This window comes from Gekko japonicus, unplaced genomic scaffold (assembly GCF_001447785.1).
Source record: "Gekko japonicus isolate JY-2015 unplaced genomic scaffold, Gekko_japonicus_V1.1 scaffold450, whole genome shotgun sequence".
Classification (NCBI taxonomy): Eukaryota; Metazoa; Chordata; class Lepidosauria; order Squamata; family Gekkonidae; genus Gekko; species Gekko japonicus.
In genome coordinates, this window is record NW_015165843.1 from 397,940 (window position 1) to 415,678 (window position 17,739).

Below are 17,739 nucleotides of genomic sequence, written 5' to 3' on the forward strand. Positions count from 1 at the left end.
CACATTTTCTTAATTCCCCAAACAGGGCAGAGGAGCAGCAACAACAAATTATGAGAAGGGAAAGGAATACAGAGGGAATGGCTCCGGAATGCCCACCTGACTATTTCCATCCAACCAGCAGGTAGCATCGGTTGACAAGAACCGAACAGAGAAAGAATGCTGTCTTGGAGCTGCCAGCAAGGAGATTTTGAGGCACGTCCCAAGCTGAAGGGCTGCCACTCATTTGTATGTTTCGCTGACAAGAAGCCCACAATTTGCATACTATTTTCATCAGCAGAAAGATAGATGGCTTTTTCTTTCAACAGTGAGCAACATCTTTTGTTTATTAAATGATAAGTGTTTCTACACATATCCCCCCCCCCCCGGTCCTACTTCAGGATCTCAAAGGACTGCTGCAGACATAGTACTTGCAATGTCCTAAATACTGAACGCTGCTTGCAAGCCAGCTTTTAACTCAGCAACCCACCGTTAGAGATTATGCAACCTTAGAATGTTTTTCGCGTGGCCAGTGCTAACCCAGGGAAGGAGGGGGATGGGTAGACTCACACGGGCAGGGAAGTGTGCTGGCACCCTGAGCATTCAAGAACTGCTGACCATGGCCAGGTCAGTGCTATGTCCAGACTAGGCCAGAGAGGGCCCTATATTGACACTGTTGCAATGCATTTAACATTTAGTCAATTAGATGCTTTTTAAAAAGATAATTATCAGGTTTTTTAAAAAAAGTCTTGAAACCAGCTGACACTTCAAGGTTTCACCTCATTTTAGTGTTTGGCTAATTACATTTTATATCCTTCCCTTGATCCGGGGGGGGGGGGGGTAATGTGGTTCCCATGTTCATTTTTTACCTTCTCCACAGCCCTTGTAAGGTGGGTTCAGCTGACCACTGATGACTGACCCCCCCCCCAAGGTTATCTAGTGAACCTTTATGGCTAAGTGAGGATTCACGAAGCCTAAAAGCAAGTGATGTAAGGAACGCTACGAGGTTGTTGGGTTTATAAACAAAAAGAAAAAAGAAAAAAGAGATATATGTAGAGGTACTAAAGCATATTGTGCACTGCTTCCCACGCTGTTTTGCAGACAGCTTTAATGTGTTGTACCAGACCAGTACCGACAACAGCAGCTTCGGCTTTTACGGCTGCTAATACTCTAAGCAATTACTGTGGCTCAGCGGGAACTTCTGCCCAGAATGGCAACTATCGCGCCATAATTCAATTTTTTTTCTTTTTTGTGGGAGCAGCTCCTCTTGAACAGGAAAGCACCTGCTAATGTGCAGAATTGCATAAATGGGACTTCAAGCGTTATTAGAGCTCAGTAGCTTAAAAGCTGTCACTTTTCCCTTAATATCAGAGTATTGTTCATAGCACAGTAATACCGAATTTGCTAGAGAGCAGGAGGAGGAGGAAGAAGAAGAAAACCCAAAGGCGGCGGCGGCAACAACAACAACAAAAACACTTTTAAAAAACGGGAAGCTGGACTGACTCCAAAAATCAAAAGGATGTGAGAAATTACCTGTAAGGAGAGAAACGGTACATAATTGCAATCTCCGGGGGGTAAAAATAGCAGACACATAAATATTGAAACAGGCTGTCAAAGTAACCGAGGAAGGGAAGCACAGTCCCCCATACTGCAGCCTTACAAAATTCACCAGAAGGGAGCGGGAGGAGGTGGAGGAGAGAGGAAGAGAGAGGCTCTGGTAGAAACAGATGGAGATTTACATGGATGAATAACGTGCCATCCAAAATGTGTGCATTATTTAGGTTAAAAATGATCGCTTCCCGACCTCAAAGCAACCAGAATGGAAGCTTTTTACATAAGGCTGCCTTCAGCTCTGGTGGCGGCTCTCGCAGACAGATCAAGCTAAGAGGAGATGTCTCTCCCGCGACAGGCTCGGGGCCTTCTGGGTATATACTACAAAGTCAGAATTAACAGAGGAATACACCTGGCATCTCAGCAAGAGGGCCATGCTCTTTCTTTTGATATGGTTAAGGAAACTAAATAAATTACAGCGAAATAACCTGTCTGCGAGTGCAAAGGGGAGTTTGTTCTAAGTCCACGCACTCCACAGCAGTGTAGCTCAGTGCACAAGGCCTCAGTGGTCCCTTTGGAAGGTTTGGGGAGAGGCCGGCATCCTACCTCTTACACCTGAGGATGCAAAACAGTTGGTGCTTTGCAAACCACAAGCCTCTAAACTGACCAAACAAAGGCCAACACGGTTTAGCAGCAATGGACGAAGCCTGCCAGATGTGGACAACCTCCCTGCCTTTGTAGTTACAGGAAGCAGGTGGTTTATCAAGTCCCTGGAAGGCCCTCCATCCACAGCAGGAGGGCAACAATGTGCTAAGTGTATTGCAAGCGACACGGTCCTGTTGCTAGAAAGGAGCAGAGGCAAACTCTGTGACTAGTGAAATCCTCCTATAGATGAGACAGAAGAATGAAGAAGAGATTGGATTTATACCCCGCCCTTCACCACCTGAAGGAGTCTCAAAGTGGCTTACAATCTCCTTTCCCTTCCCCTCCCCACAACAGACACCCTGTGAGGTGGGGCTGGGAGAGCTCTTTCGAGAACTGCCCTTGAAAGAACAGCTCTGAAAGAACTTATGGCTGACCCAAGGTCACACCAGCAGCTGCAGAGAGGAGAAAAGTCAGGGCGCACCAGAGGAGACCATGGCAAAGCTAGCTACGGATGCTTCCAGAAAGACCCTGCCAAAGGAGTCTCGAAGACAGGATTAACGGCTCAGCGATGGGGGAAGTTTATTCCATTCAGAGAGCGCAGCACATATATTAAAATACACAGTAAGGGTAGGAAGGGGAGACGAAACATTCAGAGAAGTCTAAGGATGCAGAATCAAACATGTCCCAACTCCAGGCCTGCTGGTTGGCCATATTTTAGGCATCCCCTTGGACAAGACCTATGCTCAAAACCCAAACATATGCGGGCTCAAGCCACACAGTCATTCCCAGTTTGTGTGTGTTCATGACTGCATGGTTTCAGATCTCAAGGGCCCAGATTCTGAAAGAAAAGGCAGTCTTCAAAATCATAGGTTGCTGACTTGCTTGAAGGCCAAATAAAACCACCTGAGTTGAACAAGCAAGCACGAATCCCTCCCTTACACACACACATACACACATAAACACAATCCAAGGACTCTACACAGTTACACCCAAGTTAAGGTTGCCGTTTTCTAAGTGGCTGCTGGAGATCTCCTGGGATTACAACTGATCTCCAGAATTCAGAGATCAGTTCCCCTGGAGAAAACAGCTGCTTTGGAAGGTGGACGCTATGACATTATAGCCCATTGAAGCCCCTCCCCTCACCAGGCTCCACCCCCAAAATATCCAGGAATTTCACATTCCAGAGCTAACAACCCTAATGATTATGACAAATAATCCCATTTTCCTGCAGTGACTTGTGACTGGCAAGCTATCCAGTACCAAACAGACCAAGTCAAACCAATGTTCTAACCCACGTTAATGCTCCCAGCATCGAAGCGGATAATGGGGCCTTTGTGAGAGTCATAACAACAAACAGGTCACAGGAACCAAGACCACAGAGAGCAGCTATGCCAGACAGGCCCTAGCAATAATAAAACCTCTGAATAATAATCTGAAAAGTGACCAAAAGGCACCCTCCAAGGAGAGGCTGGCATAAGACATCCAGAAAGAAAAAAGTTCCTTTTTGGAAAATGGACATTGATGCTTACCAGTTTGAAGTCTTGAATGCTACAGATGAAGTACGGGGTGTTTGGTCGGCGACTCTCAATGTACACACAATCTGTAAAAGAAAGAAGGGGGGGGGGAGATTTGATTTTAAATTTACGGCGATCAGTCTCTTCATCTCAGCAAAGAACGACCAACAGCATGTATCAGATAAATTCTGTACATCCAGAGAAGTACAAGGAAGTGTACTATAGAAATATAACCTGGTACAAAGGAAGAGGAGCCATGTATTATTGTTGGGCAAAAAGAAGAGGACTGGGCAAAATGTAAGGGGGATTCTCAGGGGTCTTGTGTCGTGGCAGCAAGCTAAGTCAGTGCTACCTCTTAATTAAGATGACACAGGGACCAGGTCACAACCTGTGAGTCATCCCAAATGAGACAGGAAACAGTCAAAATCCCTTGCAGCCAAATGGCTTTTAAAAACCCAAAGGAACTAACACGTAATCAAGGTGCCACATTCCCCTTGGTCGGAACAGGAGACTCCACAAGGACAGTGAGTGGGAGTGTAGCAGGTAGATGCACAATTGTTTGTTGTACTCTCCCCGCTAAACCCCAAAACGTGCCGTGAATTAAGAAATGCTGTGCAGACAAGATTCCAGTGGGTATTCATTGCAATATTTGTAACCCACCTTGTGACTGTAAGAGTGTGGGGGTTTTTGCTGTTCTCAAGGCAGCTAATGAGAAAAGAGAACAGCAAAAACCCACAGCCACAAAACTTCAAACATATGAGCACACAAAGCTTCCCCTTGACCGGAACAGACTCTTGGTCCATCAAAGTCAGTGTTGTCTACTCAGACTGGAAGCTGCTCTCCAAAGTCTCAGGCAGAGGTCCTTCACATCACCTACTGCCTCGTCCTTTTAACTGGAGACGCCAGGGATTGAACCTGGGAGCTTCCACATGCGTGAAACTGGAGGCCCCTTGGCCATCCCTGGATTTTGTGTTTGACAGCTTCAGCCAACTCTCCCAAGCCGACGTTGACGGGATTCTGGGTGTTGCTAGGCTAACCACATACCTCTAGAAAGCACAGGTTGAACCTGACAGCAAAACATTAACTAAGAAAGTAAGCCGAGTCCAAAGCTTTCGGGATTCTTGTCTAAATGAAGAGCTAGGGTGGTGGCAGTAAGAGCACATGGGAGACCTGGCACGCTGTCGGCATAACCCACCTCACAGGGCTGCCGCAAAAACAAAACGAGGGAAAGAAAACCATGCATACTGCCTTCTACTCACTGCGGGATTTTTAAAAAACGCATTAGATGGCCAGAAAGAGCATTTCCATTCGGGGCCGGGAAAGTAACTGACAACCACATAAGTTGACAAACCATTTGCCACCGGACAACCCAAGCGCCCGACCTCTAGGAATACTTAAGTCGCCTAAGGCGAATAAGAGCCACCTCCAGGGGAGGAGACAGTAAAGCTCCCATGCATGAGATGAGCATAGTTCAAGGAGAATTCTCCCTTTCCCCAGATGCAGATGTACCCAAAATGATTTACACTGGAGGACATGGGTAGGCCGCAATAGTAAAGGTGGCAGCTGGCAACTATGGTTTTGTACGCAAGACCTTAACTATAGCACACACACACACCTCACAAGCCCTCAACTTCAACAGCCAGCTCTGCTCTTAGGCAGGACGATGAAGATCAGGAGCGCAGCAACCACAGCATGCAGCTGTGCTGGCACTGCTGGGTTGAGCCCCCCATCTCCCTAACAGGAAAGCCCACAGACTAGACCAGGCCACCTCTGCCTTGGGCTCGCCTGCCTGTTCCGTTCCCCTCTTCTCCCTCAATCCTTGTACGCGATCAGGACAGGAAAGAGAGCGAGACGGAGGCCACTGCTCCATCCCCATGGCACACAAATAAAGCTCTTTTTAGCTCTGTTTCCATCCCATTTATTGAACTGCCCGGGAGCTGCAGATGGCTCCCGAGACGCCGCTCAGCCACTCCTTCGCTGGCTGCAGCTCTTCTTTTTCTATCTATCTCCCTCTCTGGAAATGAACATGCTGTTCTGCCAAGAGGCATATCTGTGAATAATCCGCATGCTGAAGATATTGCGAGCTCTCTCTCCTCTTGTTGCTTTAATACCTAATTGTTGCAGAAGTTAAAAAGCAGGGGGGGAGGCACAGAGAGAAGAGTCAAGCCACCGTGCTCTGTCTCCGTATCTCCTTTACAGCCGACATTTCTAAGGGTGGCATTATCTTCACAACAAAGTCTCTTACGTTCATGGAAATATGTCTTTCATCGCAGAAGATTATACGCCAGGAGCTGAAATTGAAGCTGTATGCCGAGGAATTAATTTCTGTGATCGCTGGGCATGGGGCGGGGTGGTGTGGGGGGGAAGAAGAACCCTGCTACCTCAAGAGATAAACTCTGCAGCTCCTTTAAGTGTGATGCTGCAAAATAATTCAACGGGAAGGGGAAATGCTCAAGAAATAAACTGACATTGCAGGATGAGTTTAGATAAGCAGAGCGTATTATCAAAGATGGAATTTGACGGAGCTTAAGTCTTCAGTTCTTCTGCGACAGGAACCATGGCTACGAGCGACTAAGAGTTCATCTGGGTGGGAGGGGGACATCAGATCACATCCGTGACGGAGGTGTGGGAGAGCAGTCGATACTACCGACACCTGAGTAACCAAGCAGGGGGTATATGCTGCACCCCATTCAAGGGGGCTGTGACTGCTGTACCGATTTGCATCCTTGTGAAAGATGGTTCAGAGGCACGGGCACTATGCTGCAAACAGAAATGGGGAAAGCCACAACTGAGGGCAGGGGGTAGGGCGGTCAACCTGGAGACAAAGCAGTCATTAAGCAGACAAAATGTCATTTATGTACAAGATGTGATCTGTTGCTTAAATCTGGTAGACTAACCATCAGCCATTAATTCAGCAAACCACAGTATATTGGGATGTGTGAATGCACTCTATTGGAGGAGGGGAAGGAGAGGGAGAAGAAGGGAGAGGAAGGAGTTGGATTTATATCCCGCCCTTCACTACCCGGAGGAGTCTCAGAGCTGCTTACAATCTCCTGTCTCTTCCCCTCCCCACAACAGGCACCCTGTGAGGTAGGTGGGGCTGAGAGAGCTCTCTCTCGAGGACTGCCCTTGAGAGAACAGCTCCGAAAGAACTTGTGACTGACCCAAGGTCACACCAGCAGCTGCATGTGGAGGAGTGGGGGAATCAAACCCGGTTCTCCCAGATTAGAGTCCGCGCTCCTAACCACTACACCAAACATGCGTTGACTTCCTCCTTCTCGGGACTGGAGGAGTGGGCAGAGGTAGGATAGGTAGCTGGATTCTTTCTAGCTGTACCTGAGCACTCCCATTGGAGCTCTCAGCATCTCAGGTTGCACCTAAGAAGATCCAGGGGCAAAGGAAATATTTTACACGTTGGTGAGTTGCCCAGGTTGTGTCACAAGAAAATCTGACACCATTTACTCCATGGGTGAATCTCTTATGTATCCATTCTGTATGATCAGTCCTATGTATGCCCTGCTAGTATGTTACTACCAGGAAACAAATTTCTGGCACAGCAGAAAGGAGACTGCCAGATACACCCTGGAATCACTGACCCCAAATTTATGGTGCGGTCCCTTGAAAACCAGAGTTTACAGAGTTTTGCTTAAATCCTCTTGGCTCAGAAATACGGAAGCTGGAACTGCCATAATTTCCACCCTGGGCATAAGGGATCCACATAATTCTAAGAAAAGTGAGACTGGGAAATTATTAATGTATTTGCTCAAAAGGAAGATGCTCTTAAATGCAGAGGTGTGGGAGATTATGTTCATTGTTGGCTTGAATGCCCGAAACTAGAGCTGTTTTGGAAAGAAATAATAACTCAGGTTAACAATATAACTGGTTATGAATTGCAATGCACAGTGGAACATATACTACTAAATAGATGGCAAATGCATATACAATCTAGTAGTACTATGAAAAGAATAGCTATTTTGTTGGCAGCAGCCAAAAATGCAGTAGCCTTAGTTTGGAAAGACACTAAAAGTCCTCAACAACATCATTGGCATGCTAAACTTTGGAAGTTCTATATAACGTCAAAAATAACAGAAAATGTAGATGGAAGAGATGTATACAAATCTTTAGATCACGCTATGATTTGGTTCCCTATTGTGAATTATTTAATTGATCAGGGTGAAATCCCTACTACAGTTAATGACTTAAACCTATGGTAAGATGTGAATGTCTCATTGATCTGAAAAATGTAACATGATACTGTAACTCTGAAAATGTAATACCCTTTTTAGCAACTCTAGCACTCTTTTCCTGTATATTCCAACTTACCAGTTTTGTTAATTGTTATTTTTCTTTGCATTTATTAAAAAATGTTTAAAAAAGGAAGATGCTCTTGAATGTAAGATGATCCTGCTTAAAAAATAAAGTTACTCACAAAAAGTTTTTGGTGTGTTTTTTTAAATTACTGTACAAAATTGTATCTTGTTTGCAAATTTAAGATGCCTCCCCTCTCTTTTTCTTGATGGCACATGCCGGGGATCAAAGCTCATCTTCCTTTCAGGTACTCTCTGAAGCATCCTTAACAAGAAATTATTTTCCATTTGGCCTCAAGATTACTTTTACTTTGCAAGTTCCCACTCAACCCCTCTCCCTATGTGGCTTATATCACTAGCTGCAAGATGCCAGAGCCCACTTGTAAAAGCACTGGAAACCAAATACTGCTCCTCAGACGGCCCACGACAGAGCAGAGGCTGAAGTGGTGGCATCCCTTGGCAGTACTCTTCCGGGGAAAGCTGAAGTGCTATAGCTCCAAAGCCAGCACAGGTAACGAAAACCTTCCCCCTTATTCCTGCTGCAGAAAATTCCCTGCACAGAACAGATTTGCACAGGCCAAAACATTCTTTTCATTTATTTCTTAGACGGAGGTCCCAGCTTTATTTTACCCTCACAAAAGTCCTTGTGAGGTTCAGACAGTACTGCTGTCTTCCATCTTCCTCCCTTGTTGTTTTAGGAGTCTGGGTGACCAGGAGTCGAGGATTCTTTCCAGTACTGTGGGTAAATAAGGAAGAAGACCACACCAAAATGTAGAGGAACAGAAGGGTGCACAGAAAAGGAGTATCTTGTTTTGGCGTGGGAAATCTTGGCCAAGCACTCCTCTCCCAGCTTTGACCCAAGGATAAATCAGTAAAGGACTTCAAGAAAGTGTTAGAGAGAAGCAGAGTAGAAAGCAGCCACTCACCTGTGGCATAACGATTGCCTCCAGGCAGGTACACTGGGAAGGTTTTGTATATTGAATGGGAATGATTTGTTGTCTTTTTTTTTTTTTTAACTCTTCTTTCAGGCTGCTGATGAAGCACATGACAGCCTCCCCTGCCTACACTGCCAGGTTGAACTGCCCTTTCTTACAGATCTCTGACATCCGTTGAGTGAGTCCTTGTTTTAGTCACCATATGCCCAGCACTTGTGGGAGGCATTTGTGGACACCGGGAACTGAGTCTTTTGCTGTCTGTTGGTTTTAACTCTATATGAACTGCATTTATTGTGTTGTATTTTTAACTGCTGTGATCCGCCCTGAGCCTGCTTGGAGGGAGGGCGAGATACAAATCCAATAATAAATAAACAAACAAAAATATCTTGCACTGGAAACTGGGATATTTTTGTGTGCTAGTAACTTTGGGGGACTTATTTGCAAATTTCAATGCATGGATCTGTACATAATGCAAGGAACTACCCCTGGAAGTTGCCCATCCCATTACCCCCCCCCCATCCTCCTGCCCTCCCCACTCCCAAACCGAAGCCAGTGAACGGAGTAGCCATCCCTCCTAGACATCAATGCTGCTGCCTTGTTACTGAACAGAAAGTCATTTCCTGCTGGGTGTTTATAGGGTAGCCATAGCAACGTCAGCAAGTCAAAGCCTGCAAAATCCCATGTGTCACATTCCTACACACAAAACTATTATTTGTAAAGCAGGCCATTTTATCAGGTAGGGCCCCAGCCGTCAGGAGGTGTGCCGTTAAACATTCGGTGGCAGAACGTGACGGGAGGCTGATTCGCCAGGCCCGACAGTGGAAGGGCCGGGGGTCTTTTGGGAAGCTTCGAAGCCCGTTCTGTATTTTAGCAGAGGGATTAGAATCTGAAGCCTGCTTGAATCCATAATTTGATCGCCATCCATCAAGCTCCTTTCCTACTGACATCAGGAAAGGAACAGAGTGCCCAGAGTCTGGGCTTTTTAACGAGATAAAGTGAGAAGAAAATTATAGCTCAGCTTTGTGCCGACGGTTTCATTACAAGGCCCGATCTCCGGGGCTTATAGCTCCAGCGGCGTCGCAGAGCAGGATGCGACATCCAAGCCCTGGGGCCAAAACTGCTTCTCCCGGAGACGAGCCGGATAACCAAACAGAGCACTGGAAGGCTTGAGCTGCGTAAGCGTCCAATGTCTGCAATGCCTTTTTTTTTTTTGGCATGCCACACTTCTGAGGCTGGAACAAGACATCACAGCACCTGAGGAGCTATTACTCGACCAGGCAGCCCCGTCTCTTGTTCGCCTACAGAATACCTACGCATACAAAATATCTGTGACATCTTCGCATAGCAGGATGCCCCTTGTTCCACCTACTGACAACATCACGGATGTTGCTTTGGGTCTCACTGTGGAGAAAAGCCGGACCAAAATATATATATATATACACAAAATAAAGGGGAAGAGGTGATGTGAAGCTGCTGCTAAAGAGCACTGTTGCCATGGGGCCCCGAATCAGACAAATGTCACCCAAAGCTCAAGGTCCGTGACAGTCTCCCAGGTGGCCCCCATCAAGGACAAGATGTCATGAACTGCAAGGTCCACGGACACAGCACACAGGGCCAACCTAGTTCCACAGACCTGGCTTTTGCCATTTTCCCCACAGGCCTGAATGCTGGCCGGCACACACCGAGGCATGGCAAGCCAGCGCTTCCAAGGAGTTGAAGGGTTTACTGCACCGGATGCTGCCATGCTGAACAGCCGTCACGTTTATCATACGCAGCATCTGCCCTAAGTGGAGCGTATGATTTGCAGCTATAACGTCCCCGTTATGAGGCATCCAAGTTTAGTATTTCCACTCTAATGCTTTCTCCCCCTTTTGCATGAACTCCCAAGTTTTCCTGGGCACGTTAATGCTCAAGAGTTCCCCCCTTCCTGGTTCCGCTGCTGTTCCAACCAGTCTCTTATCAATGGCCATAAAGCTATGGTGGCAAAAAAGGGCCTCCACGTATACTCCTAAATATTAGATGCTTCATGGCGGGGGGGGTGGGGTGGAGCGGTCTTCATTCCCGACTTTTGGGAAGCAGCACCTGGGTGGCCAAGATGGCCCTGTGGTGTGGTCCAGCAGGGCTTGCCTTATATCAGTCTTGCAAGAATAACTGAAGAGGCAATGGCTGGAACATCTACCAGCTAAAGACACCACTAGCCATGGCAACAAAATCTGGGCTGCTGCCATTCCCATAGGAAGTTGAACCTCTCTAATGCAATGCACCCAGTCTCCCAAAATCACAATGCAATACATCTCTACACCCCTGGTAGGGAGAAATGCACAGCATAACAACAATAGGACATGGGGGAGGGAGGGGGAGAACTCAACTCAAAGCTGTTTCAGCAGCAACCAGTGTTAACTGGAACATGCAGTTCTGCCCTACGTGAGGCACGCCGTTTGCAGCTACACAACCCCAGGTTCGGTCTTTTGGCATAACCAACTAACAGGTTATCTGAACGAGTGGAGGATATCCACCTCAGTCCCCGAAGAGCCACAGCCTTTGAGGGAGGCAGAATGGTGCTAGAGGGACCCCCTGTTGACTTAGTCAACATGAGGGGCCTCGTTCACTATCTTAGTCAAGTACAGTGCTTGGCCAACACTTGGGTCTGTGGCCAAGTTGGAGCATAATTGAACACCAGCAGTAGCCTTCCTTGCAGCAAAAATTCCCTGCTAAGTGAAGGCCATGAAGAACAAAATGGCTATGTACACACCATCATTCCAGCACAACTGCTCCGACACTGAAATAAGAGACTCGATTTCTGTAGCATCTAATGAAGGTAGCTTGCGGTGGGAAATGGCATTTCCAGACACAAAGCGGAAGCCATCCACCTGACCACTGTCCAAGCAATAGCGAATTATCCTGTTGTTGTTATTATTATAGTCAAAGCTGCCCTCTTCACCACCGCCTATACGAAAGCTGTCTCTGGCAACTCTGGAGGGACATCTTCAGGGTGGCTCCCAAAGCGGCTGTCAGGCAGCTACCACATTCCGGAAACTACACCAAGTCCATCTCTGACTTTGGCAATTAAAGGGCACGGGCGAGATGCAACCCATGACTTCAAGGAGGACAGCATCCTGAAAGCTACAGGGCCTTTTGCCCAAATTAGTGCTTAACGATTTATCTGCTTCCTGTGAGCAGCTAAGCTGGGGAGACAGGAGTGCAAATTGACTGTGAAACAGTGAAGGCCCACAAAGCCCCCTGTGATGAAGGAGGACAGGTCGCCACTCCTGTAATTTGGAAGGGAATGCCACGCAGGCCAGGCACCAGGTTGTAAGGGAACCTGGCAGCAGATCTCTGCAGAGGCCACAGCAGGGATCACTGAGAGTAGCAAGGACAGAGAAATAAAAGGGTAGCTTCAATGAGGAATAAGGAGAGGGGGGGGGGGGTCAGCCAGTCCCACCATCTGCATTCTGTCACCCTCAAGCCACCTCTGCAGTGGACTACCCCAAAGGAATAAGCTACTACTTGGTATATGCTTTCCCTTACTCCCCCCCAATGCTTCACCCTTTATATTTCAAGCATCTGTATGGCACTCGTTTATTCTGCCTTCCGAGAGCAGGCAAATCTCGAAGATGCCCCCAGCTTTTATAAAGCACAGTCAGAAGACACAGAGAAGAAAAAAGAAAAAAAGAAGACACAGAGAAAATGTGATCCAATGGTGCGCCTCTTAGCATTTTAGCTACTGTAGTAGTCCAACTTTGCATCATCCAAGAAAATAAAAACCCAGGACGCTCTCTCTCGCTCTCTCTCTCTCTCTCTCTCTCTCTCTCCCCCTCTCCCTCCCTCTCTTTCTCTAAAAAGTGATGAAGCAACTCATACAGAAGCCAAAAAAAGCCAAATCTGGGTTTCATATTTTAATGGGGAAAGAATTCACCATCCCTATGACATCCACATTAATGGTTATCCACCCCATTTGCGCAAGCAAAGGTCAAGCCAGTGAAGGAACATACTGCTATGGACATATGTTCATGTGTGCTTTCTTACTGCACTTTAAGCTGTGCAGAGCTCATTTATCAAGACCTGCAAGCAGTCCAAGTCAATCAACTCCACCTGAAGCTGTGGCCACAGTAATAATGCAAGCACCTACTCCTGCCAAGCTGTTAACACCAGTACCTTGGAACTGCCACATTCTGTTGACATGTTTGTCAAACCCACATTTTATTTCCTGAAAGAGCCCCAACACTTCCCTTTCGTACAACACACCTCCAAAACTTTGCCCGCCTGCTCTGACAGAACTGGACACAGGCCAAAACTAGGACTGGGGGTGGAGGGTGGGGGGACGGGACGACGAAGAGCTACTGCCAAAAAATGGCAGCCCATCTCTTCTTCTCTCTCAGGTAATGTCAAAAACCTGGCTTCAATTCCCCTGGGGTCTGGAACTTCCCAGATGCTGATCTACACCTCTGGTGGCCACAGGATTGCCAGCGTGTGAGCGATAACAGAAGATAATTTTCTACAGAACTGCTACAGTAAATGATTTTGCAAACATATCTTCATTGGCTCTTCATTATTTTTGTCACGGGTGTTGTTTTTGGATTTCCTCAACCTCCAGGTGGTAGCTGGAGACTTCCCACTGTTACAACTGATCTCCATGCAACAGAGATCAGTTCACCTGGAGAAAAATGGCTGATTTGGAAGGCAGACTCCATGGCATTATGCCCCTCTGAAGTCCCTCCTCTCTCCAAACGGCTCACACAGGACCACACCAGAGCTTCCTATTTGTCCAGCATCATCTTCCGTAAACTTCAGAGAAGCCTTTACAGTCCTCAGATTTCGAACAATGATAACAGCTGTGATAGCTAGCCATTAATCAGCGAGTACACCGGTTGATCAGCGATATACCGGTTGATTGGAATCGGAGGATCTTTCTCATTATGTCCTGTTCCGTGACCTTTGCTCGGTTCCCAGCGCCAAGTTCCTTGCGGCCATTTTAGCTACGCTTGCCCTGCATTCAGTAGCAGACAAAATCATCTCTCTTTTATCTGATGAGGATCATTATGCCACCTGTCTGGTGTCACTATATGCATTGGCTGCCAAGGAGATTTGTGCAAAACTTGCATTTAACCGGCTGCAGTCAACATTATACTCCAGCCCTGACGATCTTAAAACTACTTGTAGCCTTGCTGCGTCTTTTATTCTTATACATTTATTATTGCTTGAGCAGTGGTTTTGTTATATTGTTATGGCCCTTGGCAACACACGACAGAATTTTACCTGCCCGGCTACCCTCTCCCCTCCAACCCCTGTCCTCCTCAGGCTCCACCCCCAAAAATCTCCAGGTATTTCCCAGCCCAGAGCTCGCAACCCTAGGTGGCCACTTATGGGAAGGAAGAAAAGAGCAGTCCAGTGACATTGCACTTTCTGCATTACCAGACATTACCAAGTCGAGCCAGTTGGTCAGCCGTGTTGGTCTGAAGCGGTACAAAAAATTTAGAGTCCGGTGGCACCTTTTGATATCTGAATGCCATTTGATAAAGTACACGAAAGCTCATGCCTTGAATAAACCTTTGTTGGTCTTAAAGGTGCCGCTGGACTCTAAAGTTGTCAGACATTACCAAGCGAGACAGGAGCAAATGACGCAGGCCTGTTTGCAGCAGCAGCCACATACCTCATTAGACGTGCCAAGACTCTCAGAGTTTGATCTAAAGTTTCAAGGTTTTACCCACCTTCTCGAGAGTCCTCCAAGGAAGGAGCACAAACAAAAACCCAGAACAACAGGGATGAGTTCTTGTCTGCCCTTCTTGAAACACTCTGGCTCTTCCAGATGACGCACCAGCTGCCCCTCTCCTACCGAGCTCAATCCCTTGATCTACCAGGCTTCCATTTCCCTCGAGATTCGGGAAACCTGGGAACCCTACGTCTAATCACAGCACCGTGGTCAGCGGAACAGCAACCCAAGACTGGCAGGATCTACGGGAAAGGATCTACACTGCATGGCTGAAGGCTGATAACGCCAGCCCTGGGGCTGACAACCAGGTCCCCGACAGAAAGACAGGTGACGATGCAGAAGTCCCAAGAGGACAAATCAGGGTGAAAAGAAGAGAAAAACCTTCTGCTGCAGGCATGAATCAGCTGTTCAGCCTTGCAGAGGCATCATAACATTGGAGCAGAATCCAGCTGTCAACAACAGAGGCCCTTTCCATTTGATATCTTCTTCCTCAAGTATGGAAACTTCTGACCTCTGAATGAAGCCACCTGACAGATCTTTAAATGCAACTGGAACAGAGTGCCTTAAGACGAGGATGGAGACAAAAGGAAAAAGAAGACATGGGAGGGGGAGATGTGTGGAGCATCTTCAAGGGGGAGGGGAGAAGTCATGGAATGACAGGTAAGAAGGTGTGGAGTTAACCTCTCCTGTCGTCCCCCCCACCCACATGGCTGACAGCAAACAAATTGCTAGTCTGATCTTTTAGTGTCGTTTCCTGCCAAGCAGATTTCGAGTTAACACGGCTGGCTCCTTGTCAGAAAAACAATGCGCCGTGCGTGGCTGCCCCGGTTCCTGCGCCTAACAGCTCAACCAATTTGTAGTGTGCGCTCGAAACACACAGGAGTAATTCTGGATGCCTGGGCTGCAGTTCTTATTTCACAAAATGATTTTATTATAAACTGGTCTCATGGAGAATCCATTTTCTTTTAAGGGTTCTGCTACTGCTGCTGCTGCTGCTGCTTAATGGACTGTCAGTATAATTTAGATTTCATCAATTTAAACTCATTCAAGCCTGGCTCCTGATTGTACAGTAAATGGAACATATTTCTATTCAACAAAATTAATGACAGTTAATTGTAGTCTGAAGCTCCTGGTTTTATGAAAGCAACAGTTCTCTAGTTCAAGCATCAAGCTACATGATTTCCCATTCCAATTATTTTCTTCGACGCTTTCCCTGAGCACACGCCATTTTATAAGGCTCCCATCACAAGACTAATGTACATTTTGATCTAGTATATTGTTTCTAGTTCTGACAGGGAGGCCCAATTTTCATGAAAACTGCTGACAGCTGAAAGGCAAAGGGGACAGGGAAAGAAAGTTAAGTTACCTGGTCCCCAGTTCTGACAGCAGTGCTAAAGGAAATCAGCTTTTCCTGTAAGAAGCCAGAAAAGACATCTCAATGGTCAGAGCATCCCACTGGCGACTTCTTCCGCGTCCTTTCATGTTTTCTCCCTACTATCACCCTCCTTCTTCCAGCATAAAAACTGGTATTACTACTACTGCAGACAGTTGCCTGGTCGCCTCTGAAGAGCTACAAATTGGCTCCAGGCGACCAAGGAGGAAAGATCTGCAAACGGTTCTCATTTTTTAAAACCTGGACTGCTATGAACAAGCAAACGTATGAAGCTACCTTACATGGAATCGGATTAGTGATTTGTCTAGCTCTGGGCGGTTATCCTAGTTGGCAGAGGCTCTCCAGGATCTCATGCGGAGGAAGCTCCTTCTCACCGTCTGCTACCTGAGATCGTGCCAGGGGAGGAACCCGGGGCCTTCTGCATGCAAAACAGGTTCACCACCACTGAACCATGGCCCATCAACCCATATAAATACTGGCGGGATAGTAAACGTTGTCATGGACTAGCGACTTGGTGAGTTTTGAGCAAACTCTTCCCATATACACCTCTTCCCATATATGCCTTGGAGAGCATTACGCTCTGAGAGTCAACATCTCCTGGTGATCCCTGGCCCAAAGGACGTCCGCCTAGCCTCGACCAGGGCCAGGGCTTTTTACGCCCTGGCCCCCACCTGGTGGCACATGCTCCCTACTGAGATCAGGGCCCTGCGGGATCTTATTCAATTCCGCAGGGCCTGCACGACGGAGCTGTTCTGCCAGGCCTTTGCTTGTCCACATATCCCCCCCCCCGAGGTTGCAGTCTCTCACCCACTGATAACCAGCCATACGTAGTTACCTTAATAGGCCGGATTCTCCCTATGGCAAGCACGACTATTGATTTTATATGTTCTAATGTGTTCTAAATTTTATTGTATTTATTGAACTGTTGTGACCTGCCCTGAGCCGGTTTACGGGATGGGCGGGATAGAAATGTGAAAAATAAATAAAAATAAGATAATGATGCTCTCTTGCCACCAAGAAGACCATTTCAGAGGAAGGGGGGAAGAGGGAGAGGAAGGAGAGCAGCTGGATTTATACCCCACCCTTCACTCAAGAGTCTCAGTGGGGTTTACAGTCACCTTCCCTTCCTCTCCCTACAACAGACACCCTGTGAGGTAGATGAGAGGGCTCTGAGAGAACTGGGACTGACCCAAGGTCACCCAGGTGGCTGCATGTGGAGGAATGGGGAATGAAACCCAGTTCTCCATATTAGAGTCTCCCACTCTTAACCACTACACCAAACTGGCTCTAAGGTAAGGAAGTTATCTTACTCTCCAGTAGAACAGTTAGATTTGACTCCAGTACCACCTTAGAGACCAACAAGAGTTCCAAGGCACTACTGGAGTCAAATCTTAACTGTTCTGGCTATGATGACACTCACTTCCCAAAGTTCGTTGGACAAGTGGAGAAGGAGAGGTACGCTATCTGATGCATAACTGGACATACTTGGAAGGCACATTTCTAGCTTTCAGAGCTCCAGAGAAAAACCCAGAGAGCTAAATGCAGCTGGTAAAGGTTCTGAATCCACAGACAAGCCAGAAGAACTTCCATGGATAAAGTAAAGCTTTTGTGGCCTGCATATCTCCCTGCCCTTCTCCCACTGGCTGCCAACATAGACCTGTAAATTAAAAAAAAAAAAAAAGCAGAGGCTCCCCCCTCCCACTGGTTC

General features: G+C 47.1%; 1 protein-coding gene across 1 annotated transcript in view; it reads right to left on the minus strand.

The window, feature by feature from the left end:
- Nucleotides 1–17,739, minus strand: part of RERE (arginine-glutamic acid dipeptide (RE) repeats) — a 301,925-nt gene that overhangs the window by 257,651 nt on the left and 26,535 nt on the right. The window contains 1 exon segment of the mRNA XM_015411042.1: nt 3,702–3,772. Coding sequence (XP_015266528.1) covers nt 3,702–3,772 — 71 coding nt within the window.